The sequence below is a fragment of the Puntigrus tetrazona genome, chromosome 5, assembly GCF_018831695.1.
Source record: "Puntigrus tetrazona isolate hp1 chromosome 5, ASM1883169v1, whole genome shotgun sequence".
Classification (NCBI taxonomy): domain Eukaryota; kingdom Metazoa; phylum Chordata; class Actinopteri; order Cypriniformes; family Cyprinidae; genus Puntigrus; species Puntigrus tetrazona.
The window spans coordinates 11,795,656-11,823,642 of NC_056703.1; the positions used below are offsets into that span (position 1 = coordinate 11,795,656).

Consider the following 27,987-nt stretch of genomic DNA (forward strand, 5'->3'; position numbering starts at 1 on the left):
TTGGTGATTTTTTTTATATTTTATTGACAGTTGCAATGAAAATGTTTTAAGCAGCAATTTCTTCTCTGATTTGTTGACAGAAAAAAACACCTGCACCCTCAAGGCGAGAAATCGCCCAGGTAACAAGAACGCTGTATGAGATAAAAACAAGCTTCATATTTTAATCAGGAAATCCATGTTTGTGTATATCAAAACAGTTTAGAAAGTATCCAAGAGTAAGATCCAAATAAAGAATTCTTCCAAAGCCACTGGGGACATATTGCTTCAGTGCAGCATATTGCCACATGAATAAAAAAAAAAAAATGAATACAAAACAACTAAGGCACTGCCTACAAGTGCAGGGCTATTCAAAACTGTGTACACTCTGGGTAAATACTGTTCAGAAATAAAAAGGAAGAAATTTAATCCCAGAAGATGCTTTTTAAGGTGTCATTCTATTAAAGGATTCTTTAAAATAATACTGCGAAATAATTCAAATGCCTCAAAAAAAAGTCTCTTCATTAAAAAAAAAAAAAAAGCTTCAAATAAGAATAGTATTAAAAACTAAACTAAAAATACAGTTTGATATTTTCTCTTCAGTGAAAAGGCACAAACAGGGAGCAGCCACAAACCTGCAGCAGTGAGAAACTATAACTAAAAAGGAATCATCAACAGAGATCTCACACACACACGCACGCACACACACACACACACACACACACGCACACTTGCTCTTGTGGGTTGCCTGTACTGGCAGAGTGGTTGATGGGAGCAGATAGCCAGGAGTTTTAATCTATACTGTAGTTGTTTTATTAGAAAAGGCACATAGATACAATGTTATAGCAATAGCTAGGCTATTACACCATCACAGTGGCACTGTGCAATTTGATAAATCGACTATACTGATTGGAATTGGCACACTGACATGTCTCTCAGGAGTGCTTTCAAAATCTATCCTAACACTGGAATGTTTTTTTATATACTTCAATTCCTACTGAAATCCCAGTTTTACTGAAATCCAAACCCTTTAGTCCAGTTAATCAGCAAACCGTTAATGTTTTCCAATAAAAAAAAGCTACATCTAGGTCAAAACACAACAAAAATCTCCCTTATTATAATGCAGTAACCCGAACAACACTCCTGAATTAAAGGGATTTTTGAATTGTGCAGCATTATTCTATATTTGGCTTTATTTTCTGTAGGAGCGGTGCATTGTGGGTACTGTAGTTCCTCTGCAGGAATGATGCAAAAGGCAGGCTGTAGCTCCCCCTGTTGGCTGACTGTGGTACATTTACATGCACTCAAACTCGTCGATTCGCTGTTTGGTGTTTCCAGAGCGGATCTGACGAAGCGTCTTGTATTTATCTCGTCCTGCTCGTACATTCTCTGCATGGATGATGTCGTTCTGGGTCTTCTTGGTCTCGTCACGAGCATTAGCAAGCTCAGAAGTAAGAGCCTGTGGAAAAAGATTTTTTTTTTTTCCCATTCTTTCAGACCTTCCACAGATGGAACCAATATGTTCAAAGCCCAAAAGGTAGTAAGAACACTGATAAAATGTCACAACAGTAGTTCAACCTACATTTTATGAAGCTACAAGAATATGTTCAAAGAAAACTAAAACAAAATGACTTTATTCAACAGTTTCTTCTCTGCTGTACCTCCATGACAATAGCGTGACTAATGCATGCTCATTCTAAGCGCAGAGCACGTGTCATGGTACTCTCATGAAGAGACTGACCCACAAGAGAAAAATTGCAGAATAAAGTTTAATTAAATCAGAAAAAACAGCATTCTCGCAGCTTAATAAGATTACGATTAAACCACTGATATCACATTAATTATTTTAATAATGTCCTTACTACCTTTCCAAGTCTTGAATGTTTCAGTTCAGTTTATGCAAGGTCACAAAGCTCTCAGATTTCATCAAAAAATACCTTAATGTGCGTTCTAAAGATTAACAAAGGTGTTACAGGTTTGGAACAACATGATCACAGATGAGTTTTACTTTGGTGAACTATGTGTCATTTCTGAAAGAGGTATCCGTTTAAAAACCCTTTTGTGAAGTAGTTCTCTTACCAGCAGATGTTTCTGCACCCGTTCGTTCTTCTCAGCCTCCGTCATGCGCTCCTCCTCACTCCTGTCTTTATAAGCCGCTGCGGAGGTGAGTTCTGCCGAGGCCTCTGCGCTGCTCTCATCATCGTCGTTGTCGTTTTCACCGTGCACAGGCTCTGGGACATGGGCTGACATGACTTTGTTCTTCAGCTCCTCTTTAGTCTTCTCCAGGTCCTCCTGCACTTGAGTGGCCTGGAAGAGACACACAGCATTATTATCCAAGTCATGTAAAAATTACTAAATTATGTGATTATATTTAATGTGCTTTTTATTTGGTTAATAAAGACTGTGCTTTTAAAACAAGCATAATATTAAGACAGACATTATTTTAACATCATTGTGTATTAAAATATAGGAAGTTTGATTATGATTTCAGTTTCATTCAATCATTTCTTTCAAACTGTCTACGTTTCAAAGAGTATAAAAGGCTGTTGATTGCAAATACAGCATAAATATTAATTTATTCCTGTGATAGCAAAACTAAATGTTTAGCAGCCATAACTCTGTAGTGTCACATGATACTTCAGATATCATTCTTATATGCTGAATTGGTGTTTGTAACAATTTTGTAACACAGTTGTGCTGCTTAATATTATTTTAGGGAACAGAGACACTTTTTCCAGGTTTCATTATTAAGTAGAAAGAGCATAATAAGAGCATTTATTTAAAATACGAATTTATTTTAACACTTTTGGTCAATTTATTGCATCCTTGATGAATAAATATATTACATTCTTAGAAAAATTACTGCCACCAATCTTTTACATAATGTATATTTTTCCTTAAGCATTTAAAAATATATAATATAATGGTTTAAGTGTATTAAAATGTATATATGTGTGTGTGTGTGTGTGTGTGTATGTATATGTATGTGTGTATATATATATATATATATATATATATATATATATATATATATATATATATATATATATATGTGTATATATATATATGTGTATATATATATATGTATATATATATATATATATATATATATATATATATATATATATATATATATATATATATATATATATATATATATATATTTTTTTTTTTTTTTTTTTTTTTTTTTGTTAATTATTAAATATTCCTGACAAAATTATCTAAATTAAAGCTGCCATCTCCTCCAACTATTTGTCAATGGGGTTTTGACCTACTTTTTACCCTCAAATTTGGAGTTTTTAAATGAAACCTGATCTTATTATAAAATCTAGGAGCCCATTTTAGCAATTCATTAAAGAGGCAGGTTCTGGATAATATTTCTCTTCTTGCTTTGTTTATTTGCATGCTTATATTAATGTGAAAGTATGTTAATAGGTATATGTGCATTTATTGTTCTTGTATTTGCATTTTACCTTAATTTGCCACTCTGATGCTTCCTCCTCTTTCTTCTTTTTGGCATCTTCAAGCAGTGAGATCTTCGAAGTCAACTCTGCCAGTTCAGTTGCCTGTATATACACACACAAATATACTCAATCTCATAGGAACACGTCTAATTGTGGCTGTCCTGCTCTTTGTGGTTAGATGATGTTTGGTTATCGTGGAAACTTCATAATTGTAGTTTTGTTACCATAGTTACTACTGTAACCTACTTAAAGTGTTATTGTGAAGCTGTCATGGTGACTAGAATTGTGCTGCCATGGTGGCTGGCAATGTGTATCTTGGTAGTCATGCTAACTGACCAGATGCTCCTGGTTCTTCATCTGGCTCTCAGACTGCTGCAGCAGAGCCGTTTTGGCCTCCTCTGCCAGACGACGCTCCCGTTCCAGGCGCTCCGCCTCCTCGTGAGCACGTTTACGCTCCTGATCCAACTCCATCGCCCTGCGGGTCTGCTCCTCAAGCTCTGCACATGCAAACAATGAGTGATTAAATCACTAATGAAGAGAAGAAAAAACAAAGAGCAAACTTCACTCCATATCACCTTGCTGAGCTTTTCTTGTCTGCTCCTCTATCACTTTGAGTCTCTCCATCAGCTCCTCTTTTTCTTTTTCAATCTTCTCTTTTTCCTTCTCAGCCTGCTCTCTCTTCTTACGTTCATCCTCCAGCATGGCCCTGAAACAAACAGACAGATGTATTAGAAGAATGTGTCCTTCCTGGCATTGTTAAGTGCACAACACTGAACAATGAACTATTCTAAACATATAACCATTCATTTCAAAACACTGCAATATCAACATTTAATGTGTAGGCTTGTTCCTACTGTGCCTGATAAATGCTTCAAATAATCAAAATCCTTTAAGTGATCAAATCATTATTTTTCTGCCTTTCTGTGCTGGGCATACTGAGTAAATACAGCCTTCACTGAATGATTTTGCTGTCGAAGCCTGAACAAGCCCTAAAGGAGAACTGAATGTTCAAGAACACATGGCATGTGTTACAAAAAACACATTATTTGTTAACCAATTTTATTTTTTAAATGACAAATATTTTAAATGACAGTGCATTAAAAAAAGGGCACAAAAATTTATGCAATGACCTGTAAATACCTTTCTGCAAATACTCTATACCCCCCCACCCCCTTCCCTCCTCTCACCTTTCCATCTTCTTGTGGTTCTTCTCCTCCTTGGCTTGTGCCTTCATCTGCTGGACCTCGATGGTGTCTGGTTTACGGCGTCTCATATAAAGCTCATGGTTCCCCATGCACAAAGCCAGAATCCTCTTATTAATGCGCAAGCGCTGGGCATAAAACACAAAGTCCTGTTGGGGGGAAAAAGGAGACAACATTATATACATATTAATATGCCATAAAATGCTGCCTACAAAAACAGAAGGGTGAAGGGTGAGGTAGTGAGGGATCAAGAGCTACAGGAAATACTGAAGAATATGGAGAGAAAAAAAAAAAAAGAGAGACAACCACATCCATACTCTTTATATCTGTGTTAAAGTGTAGAAAAGAGGAATGTGTAGCTGCAGTGGTGTGCTTTCACCATCCTCAAATCTCAAATCAGATCATGAAACATTACACCACACCACTGCTTTGCAATAACAGCGTTTTTGTCTACACTCTGTTTGCAAAAAAAACCTGAATAGAAACTGTGATAAGTCACACACAATTTTTATTTGACATACCGGGGCCTTTTTATCAATGGGTTTGATGACAAATTTCTTATCATTGAAAGAAATGTTTCTGATCTCACTCCAAGGGAAACCAATTTTAGGCGTCATCCTGAAAAAAGTAAAAGGAGAAATTATTAGTCATTGATGGAAGTCAGTGATTTGAGTGATTTCTTATTGGCCCAAAATTGTTACATCTTATTTTATTATGTGTAAATCAAACATAATTGATATTATGCATTATCAAATATATTGAATCTGTTTCTTAAACGCAGCAAGTACTTGTCATTCTGCTCGTAGATGTTGAGTCCCAGGGCATCCACACCAAGCCACAGCTCTGATCCTTTCTTATTCTTGATACTGAAGTAATTCACGCCATACATCTCCAGATCCTGAGCTATCTTCAGATACTCCATCATCGAGTCCTCTCTGAAACATAAACACGCGTTCACAGAAACACATTATCATACTATCTGTGGTGTGTGTGTGATTGGCAGGGTCAGCGATAAAACAGAAAAAGACAAGCACACATTCCATTGGCTGTACCTCAACATGCCCTTGTGCTCCTCGTGCCAGACTTGAATTCTTTCCTCCCATTGCTCCTTATTCAGCTTGTGCTGTTCTAGAACTCTGCAGTGAAAAGATTACACACACACATTCAGAATATCAAACACGTTCTTAACACGTTCTTTGGCAGATACCTTTTAACAAAATATTACATACTATGCTTCAAGCCTACACAAGACACTGTGGCCTCTGCCATTTATTTAATGCATTTTTTCACAGAAATGTATGAAAAGATTACGTATGAACAAAGAAACAGCTAATTAAAAAAAAAAAAAAACACATTTTGACTTAACCCTTTTATTTATTTAAAGGCTGAAATGTAAGGTTTACCTTTTTATGAATCTAATTCAAAGCTTTATTTGAACATGTTATTGAGGTTTAATCAATCAAGTTGACATTTCAGATTAAAAAGTAATTTTATTTGTTGTTTGTTGATTTTAATAAATTGGTGAAGTGATTAATGTCTTCAGCACAGTTTAACAACACTGTGATAATACTGATAACGGTGATAATTTTTTATTCACTATAATCGTGATAAGAATTTTTCATACCGTTACATCTCTAGTAAACAATTATTACTGCCTTCAGCAGCCATAATGTTGCCATTTGTAAATATTTTATAGTTACTGTCATTATAATAGATTTCTGAGCTTTATTCGCTTATATCATTAAGTAGTTCAGTGATGCTTTGCAAAGCTGATTTTAAAGCATTGCATACACCACAAAAAAAAAACAAAAAAAAACAGGTCAAAGCACATTTTCTGTCAATCCTCTGCACTCCCTGGTTCTTGAGAAGCACTATTTGAACTACAATATGTGTGCATGCACACCTCTGTGGGAGTAGTTTCTCACTGGACAGGTATCCAGGAGTGTGAACATCCTTGTTGTAGTCAGTGTATTTGGCCTGCACTGCGTAAGATGCCAGCAGCACTGCAGTCTCCGGGGGGCAGTAGATATCATCATTCAGGATCCCCTCTTTCACCTGAAGTAAACCAACAACAGAACAGTTTTAAAGCAAGAAATGCTTTAATGTTGGCTTGTAAGTAAACCCGGTGGTACAGTTCCTTCACTGACCACCAGATCGTGCAATATCACTTATGAAGGCCCAGAGTTCATTTCTATTCACTCCAAATTACATGCCGCTTCTAAGACCGCATCGTACATTTAACTTTACCTTAAGACATATCAGTCAGATCATGTAAATACATACAGACCTGAAGGAAGAAGAGTCTTTGAGTCGCCTCTTGAATCAGCTCCTCTGAAACATCCTCAGGGAAAAACTTTGCCCTGAATTTAAACAGCAAAGGACTCTCCTTACGGACGTCTTGTGCCGTAACCTAGACAACAAAGAACAAACTACAATCACTTTCAGTTTGACAGTCATTAATTCCACCTGCCTGTCAGCACTTATCATATGTTTCTTGAGCCCAACTAAACAGACCTCTCATTGCCTTCCCCTGCTGGGTACAATTAATGGGACAGAAGAAAACTGCTAGACAACTGGAAGACTGCAGGTTTCACTAGAAAGTGCTGCTAATCAGCGAAATCTTTCTGAAGAATGTGTTCTTTGTCAGCCAAAATAAAGAAAATATTAAAAAGTGTCATTATGAGAATTAAGCCATTTTAAATAAAAAATGGTAACTAAAATAAGCTGTTTTGAATACAATGTTCCTTTAAAAATGCTGGACACAAAATGCAATATCCTTAGTAGAATCTAAAACACTGAAAACTGTTTCAAATACATTATCCTCTAAAAACGTTTTTCATATCTCAGTTAGCCTATCATATATTATATTTTGCACACTCATGCAGATGCTGATGTGTAATTTGTTAATGTTGATTAACAAAGATTGAAAACAAATATCTTGACAAATACATAAAAATAAGTATCAGTTAAACCTTTTTCAAAAAACTAAATTTGCTAAATTTCACACATTTTCATAATTTTTAACATTATAAATCGCAATTAAATATTTCCTTTTACTGAAATGATCATAGGGAATTGAACGTGATGACATGAAATACTGAAAAAATATACACATGACAAAAAGTGTGATATGCTGTATGGAGTCACACACCTTTTTGTTGAGTTTAAGCCAGGTGGTAAAGCCCTTGGTATCCTGGTACTGCAGTCCAAAAAACCACACCTCCCTTAACCCAATGGTTTTCACCACCTATAAAACAGACACATATTAAACAGGCATATTACATAAAATAGCATTTTCACACTAACAATAATGCTCTTTTTTTGTAATACAGGAATCCGAAAAGGAAGTTGAAGTTCAAAAGTGTCCATATATTTAATATTCACAATGTAGTTGTGTTAATTTAATGCTAATTTTGATAAGCATTAATAAATTAATAAATAAAAATTATTGGGCTAACATTTCTTTTAAAATAATCATTGGACCTGTTCCATGCTTCTTAATGACAGATTTGTTATTCGAGTATGTGAATTAAACTTCAATAAAAACCAACAGTGCCTCCAAGAGGTTCAGCTATTTAATCACTGCCTCATGCATTTAGCTTTAAAGCAGGGGTGGAATGCTCAAGAGATGCTATGAATGTGACCACATGCACACAAGAAGACGCTTGCTATTCTAGGTCAAGAGGGTGTGTGAGACAGACAGCAATGGAAAATGTGAGGGATTGTCAAATGTTGGCTCACAACTGCACCAGTCAGACCATACTGCGTCTGAAAATTATGCAAGTTAAAAAGAGACAGAGAAAGAAAGAGAATGAAAGAGAGTGATGAGCAAATGTGGAGAAAAAAAAATAATGGGGAGGAGGCAGCTGTGTTTATATATGATGTGTAAACAGAAAGAGGTGCCATTTCTATCGGCCTCTTTTGAATATAACGTCATGCTGTCTCCACTGCTGGGTGATTTTTTTTAGGATGTTGGATACATACATACATACACACACACACACACACACACACACACACACACACACACACACACACACACAGATTATATTGCTGCATATGTCATATATTGTTTATATCCATATATCATATTAGTTACATATATTGACAATTTTAATTTAAATATTTATCAACGCAATGAAATGAAAACGTGTCATACTCTGAAGCATATACATGTTTTGCTGTAGTATGACAAATGGTAGTACTGGTATTGACTTCTGAAGCTTTGGTATCATGACAAAAGGAGACCTTCTAATCCCAAACCCTTGATTCAAACTCAAGACTAAATCCTGCTGGAAAAATAATAGAACTCCACAACCTACACAACTGTCCAAAGAATGAATGCTCTGTGTGTGAGAAAGACAGTGTGTGTGTGTGTGTGTGAGTGTGAGAGAGAGAGAAATTAAAGGTTGCTCAGGAACAAAGCTGTCTATTATCAAGTTTACGAAAGAGTGACTTCACAGCCATGATGTACAGAGTGACTAAGAGTGAAGTAGAGGGAACTGTACAGAATTACAGCCTGAGGAAGAAGCAGAGTCAGAAAGAGGAAGGGTGGAGGAAGGGAGAATTCCCTCACAAGAAGAATTTCCAACTCTTAATCTAAACACACAGACACAGCTTCTCTGTCACGGTCTTAAGTTTCCACTGCCGGTCAATATATCTGCTCACACTGAATGTGATATATTCACAGCCACTCAGAAGACATTTAATGCATGTTTATGAGAAGTAGGATGTTGAATTAATCAGTTCCTAATGTGGGTGGTGCTACCAAGAGAAAATTCACGGCCACAAACCTGGTCAAATAACTGTTTCCCTGTGGTGCTGGGTTGGATGGCAAACTCCAGCTCGGCATCCATCGTAGTCACACGAACACTGATCTGAAAAGAAGAAAAAAAAATCTAATCCACCAAATAGCCATAGCCACCAAAATTTCATTAAAATTTATACAAAATTATAGTAAAAACATTAAATGTTAGGTTTTTTTTTGCCAAGATATTAAACAACCACCAATGAAAAAAAAAAAAAAGAGAGCACAACAAATAAATAAAAAACAAAATAAAGTAATGAAATACTATATTTATATCTAAATTATATAACCAGTCGTATCAAAGACTGATGAAATGATAAGACTTTTTTTTTCAGGATTTTTTCTTTTTTTTTTTCTTCCAATTTCAGAAAAAAAAAAAAAAAAAAAAAAAAACATCACACACATGGTACCCAATAGCCCTTGAGACATAGTTGGAGGCTTGTTAGATAGATAGAATAGATTCATAAATTTTATACATTTCTGTTTTCAGTACAGTTCTTTTTAACTTTCCATTGAAAAAACAAACAAAAAAAACAATACCAGGCAGTATAACAGTTTTAACTGTGACTACAAGAAAATGCTACATGAGCACCAAATCAGAATATTAGAATGATTTCTGAAGAAACACAGAAATAAACAGCATTTTAAAATATATTTTAAAAGAAAGGTTATTTTATATTGTAATTTTCACAAAATGACTGTTTTTGCTGTTTGTCAAATTAATGAGGGCTAACACAAAAAATGCACTCAATACATTTAAACAAAAAGAAAGATTTACCATAAAATCTGAATAATTCAGTCCTTAGTTAACATGATAGTATAATCACAAAAAAATAACGCAATCTCTATTTGACATGTACAGCTTAAATATCTAGAAAGAGCACTATAAAAGAGGAATTATGTGTAAGTGTACGTTTAGATGAGTGTGCGTGTGTGTGTGTGTGTGTGTGTGTGTGGGGGTCTGTCTGTTTAAATCTGCGCCAAAGAGTGGCCTGCTATTTTAACATGATTGATTGCACTCTGGAACTCTGGATAAGATAAAAACAATGCAAGGAAACAGCGAGAGGAACAAATGGAAAAAGATATCCCCCCCTCTCTTCTTTCTCTCGTCTTTCTCACCCCATCCCCACCTCCACCCCACAGGATGCAGATAACCGCGCCTCCAGTAACCATAGAGATACTTTAAGCAAAATGCATCACTTCCTCTCACTATACAATTACAGCCAACCACAGCACACCTCCTGTTAATAACAGATCATTCAGAGAATTCAATTTTTTAGTACAGTGCTGCTGCTTCTGACTAATTAACAAATATAATCACGCAACTGTGATTCATTTATATTCATTCATTAGAAAACGTCTATAAAATATGGAAGGTCTTATTGAAGTGGTCGATATGAAGCTCTTTTGCTGAGCTAAAGCTTTTTTTGTTAACCAGCTTTGACTGTGTACACGAAAGATAAATAGCTCAATTTAGGCACACGCACACCTCCAGCTCAGCTCTACCCATAATGCCCTGCTTTATCTAGCAGCTGCCTGTGAGGCAGACCAGTGTCCATGTGCCGAGACTCTTAAGAGCTCAACATACCATTTGCACATCAATAAACCTAAATGACATTGTTTCTTGCAAGTCCTCTAAACAATCGTGACAAAGAGAAGCACAAATGAGATTTGATAATTAATATTCAAGAGTCAAGGGGCCCTAGGGGGACAGATTTTAAGAGAAAAAAAATAGAAGAAATATTTTAAAACACACACTATTAAGGATGAATGTATGCACAATAACCTGAAAAAAGCTGATGTGTCAGGAAAGAGAGACAAAAATAAAAAAAACCCTGTATATTCCTGTTCACTCAAAGTTTGTGTTGTAAAACAGTTCATATTTTAAAGGGGTGATGAACTCAGGTATCAAAAGTTTCCTAGGATCTTTTGACAAGAGGTCGCTATTAACATTTTGTTCATTTAAAAAATGTTAGTCTAAAAACACCTTATCTGCCAAAATGACAGCTTGTTGAAGGTACCACTCTATGATGTAACAGTGTGACTAAACACCGCCTTTCGCAGAAGATCAACTCCTGCTTTTACATCAATGCCCGTTCAGCCCCGCCCACGGATTTGCACATGTAGTAGCAAAAGCAGGGGCCTGTACAACGATGGTGGCTGAACAAACTCAGGGTTACAGGATTAGCTTTGAGTTGACAAAACCAACCCAGTCCAGTCTGGCTGGTTATTAACTTTATCTGTCAACTGTCAAAAATATTTAACGATTGAACAGTATGAAGAATTTAAACATTTACACAGCAGGATAAAACTTAAAGAAAACATCTTACCATATAAATGCAAGTAAAAGTTGTAAAGTTAGTTTATAATATTTATAGACATGTATGTACAGATGTGTATGTAGTCATTTTTGCAGCTATTGATTCTAAAACCTAATTTATATTGCATATGTTCTATGCGCTTATATTAATTTAAATAAAAGGTTAATATTACTATTAAACCAAGCTGGCATGTGTAATGGAATAATGGTAAAATAACTGTTATAAAATAATTAAAATAAAAATGTTATAAAATAAAAAATAATCATTAAAAATGTTTTAGCATGTGTTGGCTTTATTGTACAGAGATGCGTCACTTTGAAGCTCATTGGTCAAATTTTGGTGAGTTCTCTAAAAAAACAAAAAAAACAAACAAACATGGACGTAGTGTCCACGACATCACCCATAGATTTTTGAAGAGCATTTTTGAAGCTCAAAGTGGGTGGAACCAGTCGTCGCCATCTTATATAACCTGTTCAAAAGCAGGTTAGCCGTCGAGTATAAGTTACAATAGCGATGAACGCCAATAAAATCCAAGCCACTTTCATGTTACCTAAAAAAACAGGATTGGTGCAAACTTAACTAAACATTACCCAGCTAGCCATCTAACCTAGCCCCCGGTCGAAGCAGAAACCAAACAATAAACTTTATCTGATTAACTTTTATTATTAATTATTATTAAATACTTTATTAATCCTTCACAGGAAATTATATTGTTAGAGCAGCAACCAAAACTCATTCAATGCACACAGACATATCTTAGTACATACACACAAAAACAATTGCACATTAACCACTAAAAATACATTATAATTACTGCACAATAAAAAAGCCTGATAGAAGCAGGCCGGTATGATTTACAATGCTGTTTAGTCTTTCATATTGGAGGGCTCAATCTGCCACTAAATGTTCTCTGCCCTAAACCTAACTAAAGCATGGAATGAGTGTTATCCTTCTGTTGATGAACTTCTAATGAAGTTCCAAATCAAGTCAGTAAGAACACTGTACTTTGTTCACTTCTTTTTACTGCACATTTGTCTACGGATTTTTAAAAGACTCAAAATAAGAGAAAATTCTGTCTTGACTAATGGATCCAATTGTAATCTTCCTCCAAGCCTATTTAAACAGAGCAGTCTAATGAGGGGGGGCATAGCATATTATTTCTAAATTATGATGCTTTTGGTGTAAAACTCTTGACAGCATCATAAGAGGACATCACAGAACAGTACAAAAAGTAAATAAAGACAGTTCTAGACCCCTTTAAATATCAGTCATTTACTGAAAACAGAAGCGTCACGTTTTTTACTTCTGTGGATAGTCAAGCCCCGGCCTTTGATTTGATTGCCAAGCTTGACATCAACACATTCTTTACTAACTCATACCCACAAAGTCCCCCTCATATCTACGCAGTATGCACTAGCTATTTACTCGTTCACACGCCTTGAAGCCATTTTCTACAAATGATTCTTATATCCACACACTAAGCTGTCATCTGTATTTTATGTCAGATGTCTTGTGCTTCTTAATGTTAAATGGACTACTAGATATTTAGCACAGAAAGTGATATATCATTAAACATTAGCAGATTGTGAAACGGCTGGATTGTGAAACAGTATGTGAAACACAGGTGTGTGCACGATGTACGAGGCTGAATTATTGGAATGTGCATCTGTTAGTAACTATCAAGCACTATAGAACTGACTTTAGCTTGAGGTGATTCATTTCAATTTAGCCTTTCTGTGTGTGTGCGTGTGTGTGTGTGTGAGTATGTGAGTGAGAGAAAGAGAGAGAGACAGAGAATCCCAGCTCTGCTGTTTCAGAGGCTTACATCAGCCAGTTGGAACAGAAAGAGAACAAGCAGAACTTTCCCCACAACTGTATGACTTTTCTGCTTCTTTTCACTTCTACTCCTCTCTGGGTCTGGGAGAGTTCATTTCATATACACAAGCTCCAACATAACCCCTCTCAGTCTCAATCTCACTCTTTCTCTCTGTCAGTAATAAAAGACTGTGTGTGTGTGTGTGTGTGTGTGTGTGTGTTTTTCAGGGTGGGCGCAAGTATGGAATGGACCCTCTCAATCCAGAGGTAGATTCACAGGGTAAATATAGCTCATGTCTTCATAAAACAGGAACTAAGAATGCGTAGTTCAGCCTGGTCAGGGTGTGTGTGTGATGGGTGTGTTCTTCACAGTGGACTCGCCAGAGGTTCTCTGCCTCTATTCTTAGAACAATCACTCTGCCTCTACTCAGACGCCTTCACACACACACACACACACACACACACACACACACACACACACAGAACAATGATACTCACACAATTACACACAGAACCGGCAAAGAATAGGCTAAACTTAGCATTTGCACTTTTAAGAAAAGAAATTTCAATCTCAATGAACGTATTAGTCTGTGCAGCTCTGTGACAAAAGATAACCCACGACGGTTGATGATCTGACAGAAATGTAGATTTCAGGGAATTGATTCTGAGTGATGACTTTGTGCTCACAGTAGGTCTGGAGTTAAAGAGTTAAGTGTTAATTAGGCATTCAGCCTTATTTTTTTAATAATCATAATAATCAACATATTTAAAATATTTAAATCAATAGATTTATATTCATCCATTTTTCTTTTGGATTCATAATTCCATGTTTTTTGGCATTGTAGTTCTTTCCTGTCATCAGAGCTGTTCTGTACAGTCTTGTATCTTTTAATCTGAATTTCAAACATTTTCTGTGCTTTAAATCAAAGTTTATAATGTTGTGATTAATCTCATAGCTGGCTGGTTTGGTTGCCGGTTTATAGCTGTTTCAAAGACTTTTTCTAATTATTTAATTGAAGAAATACTTCCAGAACAAAGAACGCTAAAAAACATGGATGGGAACTCTTGTATTGCTGCTAGGTTTTGGTTTAATTAGGATGCTGTTTTAAGGGAGCTGCATATGCAGTAGACCGTAGGGCTGCTCACTTGGGTCTGGATCAGTTAATGTGTGAAGTTAATTTGGCAAGCAGCAAAAATGCTAATCGTGAGCTAAGACAGAGCTGATATTTGGCAAACAATGCTTTAGATATGTATAGAACATATCAAAACTTAAACGCAGACTAAAATACAGCAGCTAGAACAAGCTGTGAAAAGTAATTACTACAACGAAAAAGCTAATTAGAGTCAATATTTGGAATAACATGGCACAAGTTCGCGTTGATGAACACATTTTCTGTTTTTTTTTATCCCATCGTTCTCACTCACAGAGAGAGAGAGAGAGCGAGAGAGAGAGAAAGAGAGAGAAAGAGAGAGAGAGAGAGCTGTAGGCCTGGAAAATGCATTTGAAACAGGGACAAAATGGCTGCTGTTTCTATCTAGGTTGATGAGGGGAGATAAAGTCATAACAACCTCTGTATATTTGTGTTTATTCTATCGTCACCCTCGCCTAACTGACACCGCTGTGGTGGTGAAAGTCAACCTCTTTTCCTCTTTTCGTTCCCTCCCCCTCTTTTGGTCGTCTTCCTCCAAAAATTATCGACACAGCAAAATCAGAGTGCATTTGTGGCCAATTCCCGTGTGAACTTTTAGTTTTTAAAGCACATTTGTCCACACATTTGTCTGTGTCTAAAATGGAAAAGTGATCAATGAAAACATCAATAACATGTTGTCGATAATTAGCGTAGCTGTCTCGTGTGCTTTTTTTTTTGCTGTAGTACACAACAGAAGAAAACTAGCAAAAAAACATGCTGTGTCATCGCATCATTCTAGCTTGATCAGAGCGAAAAAACCCCAGTTGATTCAAGACCTTCACCACAGAACTTAAAAACATACACGCCTAGTAGAAATAACCAATCTAAAAAAAAAAAACAGGAACTGTTGAGAACTTCCATATTGCAGGGAAATATTAACATTAAATATTTGAACAGCATCTTGTTACTGCAGGATCAAATCTCTCTTCATGAACAAACTATCAATATCTTCCAATGCTAAAATACGATAAAAAAACACGCGAATATGAATTTTTATTTAAAATGTGGCTCGGTTTTAACAATGAGACACATTTAAATAAAAGTCACACTAGTAGATTAAATAATCAGTCTTTAAAGCTACACCAGAGGTTTCTGCCAGTAAATGAATACAGCTCATTTACTCTAAAGTGGAAGTTATTTAAAAATAAAACTGACACCGGTATTATGCATTTACATAATAGTCTTGTACAAAATATCTTGCTCAAAGCTATAAAGCCTTTCATGTGACTGTCCAAAACCACTTGCAAATGTTTCAACTATTTTAACTTACAATCTATTCGAACCACTTTACACAGAGTTTGACTCACATAATGCTGAAGTGAGATGTTCTTCAATGCTGCAATTTTCCTCCATTGAAACGTGAACTGTTCAACAAACTCTAGAACTTTCTCCTCAAACCCCCCTGGAGCTTTACCTTATTAAAGATCATTAATCTGACCGTGTGTGTGTGTGTGTGTGTGTGTGTGTGTGTTTGCAGTTAATCCGTCCACTTTGCACATACCAGAGACCTCCAACCCTTTCTAACTTCACGGTCAAGGTAACCAGGTCAAAAATAATATTTAAGTAATACATTTTAGCAAATTATACAAAATTTTGTGATGTAGACGTTATTGCCTGTAATTTCAAAACACTCTGGATCATCTGGATGGTTTTGAATTAGTTACAGGACTTACAGTCTGCACGTTGCTCTTCTTTTTAGTGTGTACTGAATCAAATCTGTGTACCTTTGTCAAAAGAATTAAACCTGAACTTTAAAAATAGGGTTTCCAAGAGAATATAAATAAAGTATATTTTAGAAAATCCAAAACGAAAAAGCACAAATTTGAAAAGCTAGCATTCAACAGTTTGGGGTGCTTAATTTTTTTTTCTTTTATTCTCCAAGGATGCTTTAAATTGTTCGCAAGTGAGAGTAAAGACATTACCAGTGTTATAAAGTTTTCATATAAATGCTGTTTAGACTTCCTACTGAAAGAAAAAGTTTACTACATTAGGTATATTACTTTATTTTAAATTATGAGATGTACTGAAATATAACTCTCTCTCTCTTCTGAATTTCTTTTAAGTTAAGCTATTTAAAAAAATTACTTGTACTGTATTTTATTAAATAAATGCAGCTATAAAAAAAAATTGTACCAATCCCCAAACTTATTAAGAGCAGTGTATATACAGACTACTGTGACTGAAACGGATATAAACTCTCGCAAAACTGATTAGAAAATTTCGCACGAGGGTTATAGTGTTAAGTTGACCTTTATCAGCACCTCACTTCTCGCCTGCACACTCCCTCTGACCTGAACCTACAGAGGTCACAAAACTCCCACTCAGTACACTGAGAGAAACTGATGACGGGAGATAAATGCATATGTGCGAGTGCATGCGTGTGAAGGAAATGAGAGAGAGGAGTGTGCTGGTTATAAAAGAGGCCATTTTAGTGCATTAGCTGTGATACACAGCTGCATTTTGGGCAACAGAAATCTGCCGAGGAAAAGGGGCCCGTACTGACTACACAAAGCTGTGTGTGTGAGAGCGTATGTGCGTGCACGCCGGCAGTTCTGTGAAACTCCAAATAAGGTACTGCACGGCAGCGTCAAGCCTAGCTGGACCCGAACAGGAAACGTTCAAACAGGAAGTGATGTAAGCACAGTGAAACACAGAAACCTTGAGTCATTTTTCAGAAAGAGACTCTTGGACTTGGAGTCTACAAAAAGGTTCTGACTCATTTTACAGGCCAATATGATTCCATAAGTAGAGCCAAACCTCTATAAATGTATCCAATGTAGCCAGTGACAAGAAAAACCCCATCTACTTATACTAGACTGATTTCTACTAATCACAAAAATCCATCTATTCCGGAAAAAAAAAAAAAAAAAAAAAAAAAGGTCCTGTCTGGTACGATCCACACAACCTCACCAAGACTTTAGTGTCATGTAGCTCATCTATTTTCTCAGCCTAAACACCTCTGATATTACATGCGGTTAACATTTCCATTCACGCTCAAACTTGACTTAAACTTCTCTTCCTTGAGAGGAAACTAACAAAGCAACTGTGCAAGGGTGTGATGCTATTTTAGGAAAAAAACTGACTACTAGACTTAAACTTAACCACAATATCAACAATCAAATGTCTAATGAGGCCATTTAACAGGCACATAACTCCTAATGTATTAATAAACATTATTGTTATGGTATGTGAAGTATACAGCGCTTCACAGATAAAGCGTTTTGCCAAATCTTTAATTCACAATCACATTTTCACGTACATCATTACTTACAGTAATCATCACATGTGTGTGTTTGTGCGAGTAATGATTCTTAATGACTACTTGAAGGATAACAAAGTATTATCTGATATTTTGTTGATTGAAATAAATGTCTCTGAATGTGCATGAAAGGCTAAGAAATTATAAAGTTTTATAGACTAGTCATTTGGGTTTTTACATGGGACTTTTCCCAAGAACAATATGCTACAAGCCCCAAGATCTCAGCACATGCCCATGGTACTTTTTGATAGTGGTTCTTTTGAATACTTGCAATTTATGACTCATGCAATAATAACTTCTGAAACTCAAACAATGAACGGCATTTCAAATAGGAAGTAAAAAAAAAAGATTAAACGAAAAAGTGGTGTGTCCTTCCATCCTACTGTTGGTCTTTGGTCTTCAATTTAATCTTAACCTAAACAATGATTCATTAATTGTGAGGTGTAACCGAAAAATAAATCGGGGACTCTAGCCAAAAAAAAAAAAAAAAAAAAAAAAGGCTGTTCTCTAGTGTATTTGGGTGAGCACCACGCCTTGGCATGGAAAATCGTCCAAGATTGCGCCATGAGCTCGTCTGGCCCTCCCCAGTGACAGACGAGCTCCAAACCCCCTCGAACAGCCGCTTCTGACACGCTTCATATTTCTAATCCGGAACCACTTATCAAAAGCAGGTCGAAAACGCGCCATTATGTTCCTGAACAGAGGCTTAAATGAACTGAAGACGTGAATCGCTTTGAATGAATCTTAAGTGAACACTTTGGTGCCGTGCTTTTTTTTTAAAGAAGCTGACGAAAGCTGTCAAACGCCAGTGAAATCACAAATGACTTCATACGTTAAATTAAAATATTTTGTTAATTTAAGCCTGTATTTTTTAAGTGAACAGGAAACGAGCGGTTGCTTCGAGCATCTAATGTGTCAAACAGGATCTGCTGATAAGGCTGTTCATTAATTTCGCCATCGTTCATAAATAGTAAACGTGTATACTTAAAGGTAAAAAGCAAAATAACTTAGTTGTTTGCGCTGACGGAAAGTAGGTAATTTAAAGGTTCTTTGCTGACATGTTAGTAGCTGTGTAGACACGCATTTTAAATAAGGATAATACAACTAGCGTTTCTATTAAATCGGTTGAGTATTTATTTAATAACTCACTCATAACACAAAGGGGCGTTCTTGTTGCCACCTACTGGCGTAATGACACAAGTGACCGAATTCAATGAACGTGAACGAATCCTTTGTGAACGCAATCAAAAGATTCGACTCACTTGAAAATCAAAATCCTCACCGCCACCAGACCATTCACAGCAACGTTAAAAGAAGCCAATCAGATTTGACGAGGGAGGAGGAGGGGGGTTACAGGTTGTCACCGAGTAACGGTTCAGCCCCTATACAACACAAAACGCCGCTGCCACAGAGACGTAAATGAGTAAAATTGGTTCATGGAAAAAATCGTGCTAGTTCATGTAGCGTCTAGACAAGACAATTGCTTATAAAATACAACCTAGGGCGAAAGTTTGAGTGCAGAAAAAATAAGAGAAACTAATAAAATGAAAGAAGTCGGCCTTTTAATTTCCAACGCAACGCAACGTTATTCTCCAGTGCGGTCGGATGGAATGAACGACCGTCATTGTCCAAATAATTAATTCTTGCCATAAATAGCGCACTGCGCATGGCCTACTGTTCACCCGCGGGAATTAGCTGGCAAAAATGCCAACAAGAGAAAGCCCATCCTCGCCCCTTTCGAGCGCCTACGCGTCGCTACTGTCTCTCGTTTCACCAAAAATGCGCAGCTTTTAAAAGCGCCGTGAAATCTCTTTCCGCCTTTGTTTGATACAACACAAACTCAAACCAACGGTTTCCGTTTCTCAAGGGTACTCACCGTTTTCGGCATTTTGACTGTGTTTTGTCTCTTCTCTCGCGGATGTGTCACAAACTGAGCTGATACAATGAAGTCAACAGAAAGCCAAACTTTTTTCCATCGACTGACGTCCCCGCGCAAGACCGAGCAACCGCCACCGCCAAAGCTTCTCCTCGAATCTCTTCCAGGTCCCGAAGACAAAGTTTCACTTTTCGCTGCGTCTTTGTCGGTCAGAGAAGTACTGGTGGTCCTAGAGTCGTTTCCTGCTAACGGAACTGAGTTTTGAAAACCACACCCAGCCCAGCCGATGCAGGCACACCAAAGCGCGTTTGACTAAACTCCGCCCGGATTCTCACAGGCCCCGTTATTCGCTGCCTCTGCCTCTGCTGCTGCCGCTGCTTTGTGTGAGCCGCGGACGCCGGGCTTCAGCGCGCGCGCTCTGGGAACGCGAGGTGGGGGTATCCCGCACAATTCCAACAGTGACGTAATTTTCCTCAGAAATTCCAAACTCGTCTTGGCTTCCTCTGTTGAATGGCAGAGTTTGGTACGGGAAATGCGTTGCACTTAAGGAACATAGCGAGACTTTATATGGACAAAAACACAGCCGCGCAGTCTAACTTGTCTCAAAGTTGATTAAATTACACTTTACGGTAATATTTTCTGAATTAACAACTTATGAGAGGCCGAAGATTGAAAACGCTTCGTGTATAACAAACATTTTTTATATATGATAGCTGTATAAAATTGCCTACTGGTAAAAACTGGCAGGATCTTTTAAAACATGTAAGGTGACAACAAAATCAATCATAAGGGTCCATTTTTTGAAACATCATCATTTGTACATTGTTAGGATAGTACAATATTCGGAGATATAATTTTAAAATCTGGAATTGTAATGTGCAATAAACTGAGTTTTGATGTAGCCTGTAAATGGTAGGGAATTTACAAGATATCTTAATGGAACATCTCCATAATCCTAAAGATTTTTCGCATAAAAGGAAAACAATGGATCAAACAATGTATTGTTTTGCTAATTTGCTAAGACTGGATTTGTGGTCTAGGATTGCATATTACAATTACATTCAGATTTAGACAAAATTAGACTATTATGACTATACCTTTAATACCAAATATTCTTTGGTTTTTAATGTGAGCCTACTAGAAGTGCTTTTATTAAATAGGATCATTTTCAAAACACATAAACCTAATTGCCAAGTTAATTTACAAATGTCTAAAAAGATAGCTAAATATGGCAAATTATGAATATTATCTTCTATAGATTCTCCCTGGAGGATCATACAATCGGCTGGTTTCTCGTATAGAAAGTTCTGTGGTGGTCCAGTCGCAGAATTATATGTAATACCACGGTAATTTAATATAATAGACAATGATGCTAAATGATTTCTATATTTAAGTACCATTATAGTACCAGTTTCAAATACATCACAGAAGCATGTTACTTTTTGGTAGATCTGAAAATTATTGTGATGTTTTATAAAGAGTTCGAATTAATCTCTTGGTATTATTGTGTGACATCTAGACAGGAAGGGTTTATCAGAAAAGCTGGTGCTTTAGTGTCACTGCTTTTACTGAAACTTACCTATCAAAAAAATGACTGGTCATGGTCATATCAGTTTTGTATAAATGCCATGCTGAATTATTTTAATTGAGCAAGAGTTTGAGAAACTTTGCCATGGACTACACGTGAACAATTATTTAAATGCATTTAACATTGTTATTCCCACCTCCATTTTAAAAAATTCTCTTCTGTTGCAGAAAGTGTAGTGTACGGAACCATTGTTCATCGCTTGTGCAAAGGGGGGCGTTTAAGCTGCCGCACAGCTGGCGGGGCGTAGGACAGTGATGTGTTCGGAAATAAGATTCGCGTGTTTTGTTTTTCGTTCAGTCTGACGGCACAGACTTGTCTTCCTGCTGCGATCCCAGATACTGCATCGTTCACAAGCATTAAGTCTGAGATCTAAAGATGAAGAAGAAGGAGGGGAAGACGCGTCACGTCGTGGCCTGGATGAACAAAGCGGAGTACGAGCATGTGCTGGAGTATTTGTTCTCCAAAGAGCCCGCGCTGCAGAAACACGCTCTGCACAGAATCTCTGCGTGGAAGGGCAGGTATGGTGGACAGGGTCAGGGGTCGATCTGCTGTAACTGTGACCTGTGATCTGTGATGTCTCGCACACATTGATGTTGCGATCGCCTTTTGGTGGATCACGTGACAACCGATGATCCAGCTCGTGTATTGGTTTCTTTTCTGTCTTAACTTATTTAATTGATTTAAAGATTTAATTAACTTTTAAATCTTGCTTATATATTACCACAAATTTGTAATTTAATAAATTATTTTTAATAATGGTACTATTTTTTTATCATGTAATTTGGAATCTGTAGTAAACTACAGTTTACAAGTAATTACGACACAGACAATAAATATGCCTAATCTGTCCTAATGTCCAAGTACAAGCAGTTTAGAGAATCCTAACAGTTGATTACACTGGAATATTGGGGTGTTATTTTGTTTTTGAAATGAGTTTTGGCATTATTTTGACAAGTTTTGTAAGATTGCTGCTTAAATTTTAGCTACTCTTACATGGAGCAGGTTAAAATAACTAATTCATATGTTCTCAATGTATTAAATGCGCCACAGTTTCACAAATATGACTACATTTTTGGGCGAGACCCCCTCATAAAATATAAAAGGCAGTTTATTTTTGTGTATATACTTCAAACAATTTGTACTATTAAAAAAAGCATTACTATGAAAATATTTATTTTTTTACATATTTTTTTCTAATCACTATAATACTCTTCTGTTAAATCTGTTATTATTAAAATTAATTACTGCATCAGTGTATTATATTATTATTAGTGTATTTATTTTAATTAGAATTCTTGTCTCGTCTGGAGATTCCGCACCCCATTTTGAAAATGTCTGATCTAGTTTGTTAGGACCGGTCTGGAGCAGCGTCTCTGATATGCTGATTGTTGCCACAGGTTTGGACAAAGCACTCCAGTGGCTGTGGACAGCACGGCGGACCTGGTTCGTTGTCAGGTTCTGGACAGCACAGGTCAGCTGGAGGCCAACGATCTAGTGCTGCTGTACGGCATGGCGTTGGTTCGGTATGTTTATCGTCCATTAAGTGCACCATACAAATCAGATCAAATGTGACTTTACTGGAGTAACGAGTACGATTGTGTTTCAGGTTTGTAAATCAAATCACAGAACGGCAACAGAAAAGAGTCGCCAGACCCTTACGAAGGTTAGCTGGGAAAGTAAGTCACGCAGCAAATCAGAATGATGAATGTCTTTCTTAATCTGATGTAACCGTAATCTAACTGCAGTTCGTCTCTCTGACAGCTAAATATTCCAGAGTGGGTGGTAAACCTCAGGCATGATCTGACACATCGCAGACTCCCATCATTAAATTGGTGCAGAAAAGGTGAGAGACCTTTACAGTGTGACTTCTGTGTTTGCTGCATATGTTATTGTAGTGTTTAAATCTGTGCATTGGGTCTGTGTTTGTCTGTGCTTTCTTCAGGTTGTGGATTTGTGCTTGACTGGTTGCATCAGGAGTACTGGTCTCGCCAGATGGGCAGTCAGCTGGCGGAGGACTGGAACTCCTCATCAGAAGAGGAGGACGAAGAGGAGTTTGCTAAACGGAATGAGGAAGAGCTGCTCTATAGACAGAAAGAGATCGAGGCACACAGTGAGTAGCTGTTTTATGCATACAATTCTATGGCCCGGTTTCATAGCCTAAGATAGGATTAGGGCATATTTAAGAAATATATTTTTAGAAATTTGACTTAAACATTAAACAAATGCACTGATATATTTTGAGATCGTTTAATGCATGTTTTATTCAGCTGAATTACATTTTAAGCTAGGACTAGGCTTAGGCTAAAGCCTTGTCTGTGAAACCGGGGCCATCAGTTTATGTGCGTGAAGGAGAGAGATGTGGGATGGAAAACTGTACTCACACTCAAAATTTAATGTCTCTTAAATGCAAAGCTTTCGAACTGTTTAGAATTAAAAGTGTAAAATGCTATATGAAATGATCTATTCAAATGTAAGAATCAAAGAATGGTGGAAAAAGCAACAAAGTACGGCATCCAGTAAAACAGTTTGCACTATAAACCAGTGTGTAAGTCACACAAGTTTGCAATATCAAGCTCTCACTGGAAAAAGTCATAGTTCTAAAATATTAAATATTATAATATTTTCTCTTTGTTCTGTATTTTTCAGAAAAAATCCGAGAACTGTTCATCTCTTATGAACGAGAACAGTTTCAGGTAAGTCTCACATTGTGTGTTATCCCATCTAACACCAGCAGAGAGCAGTATGAGCTTGTGTTTCTGAAACGTCAGATGACACGTGTTAAAATTCTTCACATACAAAGATCCCGTGTCCAACTGTATCTGTTCCACTACTATATAATATGCAAAAAGTATTTCAAACGATTGGCATGTCTGATTACGCCACGCTCAGAAAACAGTAGGTGAAACTTGAGTGTTTTTGCTATGTGTGTAACAATGTACAGACGAGCTAAAATCTTTCAAGGACGTTACCTTTATTAATTCAAGTTGTTAATTAGCTCATGCCCGTTGTTTTGGTGTGCTTGGCAGACGTATGAAGAGCTGGCAAAGCAGGACGGGCAGCGTGGTGTGTGGCCGGATGCCAGCGCTGATCTCAGCTGGATCCTGACGCAGATCAAACACTTTGCCACGGAGGCCAGGTGTGTGTGTGTGTGTGTGTGTGTGTGTGTGTGTGTGTGTGAGAGCAACTGAGCAAGTCTAGATTTCTGATATGTTTTAAGATCGTGTCTCATTGCCATCTGTTCTGTCTCTGTTGCAGAGATGTCCTCATTGATGTTTTAATGCAGGATGGATTCCTCATTCCTACTGCAGAACAACTGGAGTCTTTGGATATTGACCCCTCAGGTACAGATAAGTTCATAAAGCACTAAAGCATGAAGGACTTAGCTCGTGTAAATTAAATTAACCTCTCTCTCTCTCTCTTTCTTTGTAGAGGACTCTGTGGATATGTCAGCCCCAAGTCTTCCTCGAGTGTTTTTGCAGTTCTGGTTGCCATGTTTGAAGGTCTTGAATTCGTCCATCATTGTAAATCTGATCCTTGATAAACTGTTCGCTGAGCTCTCGGATGAGCCATCCAGTCACAGAACTTACTACATCGCCTCCTGGATCTCCGAAATATTACTCTGCAACAGCAAAAGTAAGAACCCGAGAAACCCAAAAATTCAAATGCAATTATTTTTTTCACCCTCAAGTTGTTTCAAGCTGGTAATCACACAAAAAATACTTTGAAGAATGTGGGTAATCAAATATTTTAGCTATGTCATATTAATTTTATTGCATGTCACTCAAAAATAGCATCTATATTAGGACTAAATAGACTTTTGTTTTCATTTTAAAGTGCTCAATTAAACCAACATTTTAAGTATTAAACATTTCATCATTATTTAACCAAAAATATGTAATAACTTTTGTTGCGAAAATCAGATTTCTTAAAATAATCCAAAGCAAACCAGAAAATGTCCAAAAAAAGTGCCTTTTTAGCCTTTTGTTTTTAAACTTTACCTATTGTTTATACTTTTAAAAGCTTTATGATTTAGGTCTCATTCACTAATTAATGCATGAGGTATTTGTTATTTATATGCACAGGTATCTTATTAGACAGCTGTATGTATATTACATTCATACATATAAATTAATTTTAATATGAGTGGTATTGGTGAATCATTTATTGGTGAAAACATTTGTATATAGATTTCACACATGCTTGGTGTTTAGTAACTGTGACCCGTGGTTTTAAAAATGCTTTCTTAAACTTTAAAACATAGTTGTTCACTTCTTTTTAACAAACTCTATGTGTGTGGTAGGTGAATTAAAGGCTCACAAGCGACTAAAAATGTCCAAGGAAAGGATCTTCATAAACAGATTACAGTTTCCATGGCAGAATCTGATTTCTACATGTGTAAACGCACCATGCCCAGCTACACCGTTCCTTCTGCGACAGTGAGTAAAAAGTGCACACACATTTACACAAAAAGTATAGTTGAAAGTAACTTATCTAATCTAACTTGCCTTTGAAGGATTTTGAATGACATGGATAAGCCCCTCCCACATGACGCCCAGCAGAACCTGCTCCGGCTCTGTAGCATTTACACACAGGGTTACCATGAAATCACGTCCCCCGGACCCTCAGACCCAGCTGAGCCTGTGTACACCCTGCAAAACCTTCAGGACAGGCTCAAGAGTAATGCCACAACCCAATCTAACCACACCCCCAGTCCCATGCAGGCTCCGCCCACAGAGGACCTCCAGGAAAACCTAAGTGCAGAAACTGTGCAGGAGAGAAACTTTGCGTTACGAGGGTCAGCATGGACTGTGTGCGCAGGTAACACTCGCATCCTCATCTGATGCTTTTTGTGAAGTATTTCATATTTTAAAAAATTTTCAATTGTTTCATAACGAGGCTGTATGAGCCTGATTCATTACATTTAACTCAACTTTAACTTTTTACTTTAACTAGTAATTAACTCAACTTTTTACTTTAGATAGTTCTTTTAATTACTATCTCATAAAAGCCTTCATTTTTTTCCTTTTTACATATGTGACCATTTTAGCCTAAGACCTTTCCATTTTACTTCCATGCTGTTAACTAAAATTACAACCATTAATACATTTGAATTTATTGATATGGAACTTGAACAAAATATTATATTAAAACTTCAGTTATTTTGCATGGGCTAGTTGCCATGGAAACATTTTAAAACTACATTCAGTACTAGAATTAAGAAAAATAACAAAATAAAAATCGAAAGCTAAAAAAATAAAAGCCAACAAAATGTTTGTAAAAACTAATATAGTGTATAAATAACACTGCAGTTAGTTTATGGATTGCCTTCTGTTTACCAAACAGGATGTTTGTGTTGCAGAATGTCTGTAGCTTATTATAAATAAATGAAATTGCTTCAACGCCTGTTACTTGAATAATACATTCATTCGTAAATGTAGACCAACGTCCACATGAGGGCAGTCAGACTCCATGACCCTAAATACTAGGACCAGTGTGCACAAGTAATGTCAGCTAGTGTTTAATGTGAAGCAGAAGAGTGACAGCTCAAAAATCTGCCCAATCACTGATAAGGATTATTTTTCACCTCAAATAGCTGTAGTTGATAAAATTAATAAATTCTAAAAGTTTGTCTCTTTAAATCTAGTGTTCTTGTTTTCAACCAGATAAAGTCCCCTGGAAACAGTACCCGCTAGGAAAGGTTCCAGGGCAGCCGGAGGACCCCTCCTGTTTAATGGTGGAGTGTTATTCTACGTTTACTGTGTTTGACCAGCAGGTGGCGCTAGATCGGCTCCTCCAGCACCATGGCAACAGGAGGTGAGAGGAGTTTCAAAACTTTTAAAGGCACACCTTAATATGTTGTAATACTCTTTTCATAAAAATGCATCTTTATCGTCAGTGGTCCCATTCAGAGCAGATCCAGTGGAGCAGAAGGGGCGCTTTGGACGCACAGTGATTTGAGCAAACTAAAAGCTGGACTCCAACTATTCTAACACACACACACACACACAAAGATACTCAGCAGACAGAAGATGCTGAACCGCCGACCTTGAACTATGAACCCTATGATGTTAAAGACAAACACTTGAGGGCTAAGCTGGACTGAGGCTCTTCTAGACATACATACACACACACACACACACACATTTCCAATCTCTCTGTTTGCATCTGACATGACCATGCATGGTTGGAAACAGTCAGCTGTTTTTCTTAATTCATGTCCATCTTTGTTAGAATGAATAGAGGTGGTCTGTCTCACACTAATGTTATTACAGTACAGGCTGCAGTCTGATTAGCTCAGCTCTTGGTGTCTGTTCAAACCATCCAGAAGTGAAACTCTTATGAGCAATGTCTCGTGAGGTTCTAATGAAGAAGTTGGTGCTGTTTGAGAAATGTTGTAAATTACATGACATTATTTTTGAACACGGAGTTGCCAAATAAATTTCATTTTGTATCGTGCACTCATCTGTTACGTTTTTGCTGTTTGTCAGG

The 27,987-nt window shown here is 36.9% G+C and overlaps 2 protein-coding genes across 3 annotated transcripts; one reads left to right on the forward strand and one right to left on the reverse strand.

Annotated features, from left to right (window-relative positions):
• On the reverse strand, positions 1 to 20,289 carry msna (moesin a). 2 transcript variants are annotated; one of them, XM_043239555.1, is made up of 14 exons: positions 19,911 to 20,289; positions 9,436 to 9,519; positions 7,794 to 7,889; positions 6,930 to 7,052; positions 6,546 to 6,697; positions 5,695 to 5,778; positions 5,431 to 5,577; positions 5,164 to 5,260; positions 4,628 to 4,791; positions 4,016 to 4,146; positions 3,777 to 3,937; positions 3,450 to 3,542; positions 2,056 to 2,283; positions 1 to 1,435 (listed from the first exon to the last, which is right to left on the reverse strand). In XM_043239555.1, exons 1-14 carry the CDS (start codon positions 19,920 to 19,922, stop codon positions 1,271 to 1,273), a joined length of 1,737 nt encoding a protein of 578 aa, XP_043095490.1. In that variant the 5' UTR covers positions 19,923 to 20,289; the 3' UTR covers positions 1 to 1,270. The 2 variants fall into 2 exon arrangements, with proteins under 2 accessions (XP_043095490.1, XP_043095491.1); XM_043239556.1 differs by lacking the exons at positions 6,546 to 6,697; positions 6,930 to 7,052; positions 7,794 to 7,889; positions 19,911 to 20,289 and having other exon boundaries at positions 9,436 to 9,494.
• Positions 20,290 to 21,696: 1,407 nt separating this feature from the next.
• las1l (LAS1 like ribosome biogenesis factor) lies at positions 21,697 to 27,956 on the forward strand. Its single transcript, XM_043238908.1, has 13 exons — positions 21,697 to 22,016; positions 22,896 to 23,021; positions 23,105 to 23,174; positions 23,260 to 23,341; positions 23,441 to 23,608; positions 24,145 to 24,191; positions 24,525 to 24,634; positions 24,754 to 24,839; positions 24,928 to 25,131; positions 25,799 to 25,934; positions 26,012 to 26,316; positions 27,162 to 27,312; positions 27,395 to 27,956. The coding sequence occupies exons 1-13, from the start codon at positions 21,874 to 21,876 to the stop codon at positions 27,486 to 27,488; spliced, it is 1,722 nt and encodes a 573-aa protein (XP_043094843.1). The 5' UTR covers positions 21,697 to 21,873; the 3' UTR covers positions 27,489 to 27,956.
• Positions 27,957 to 27,987: the final 31 nt, after the last annotated feature.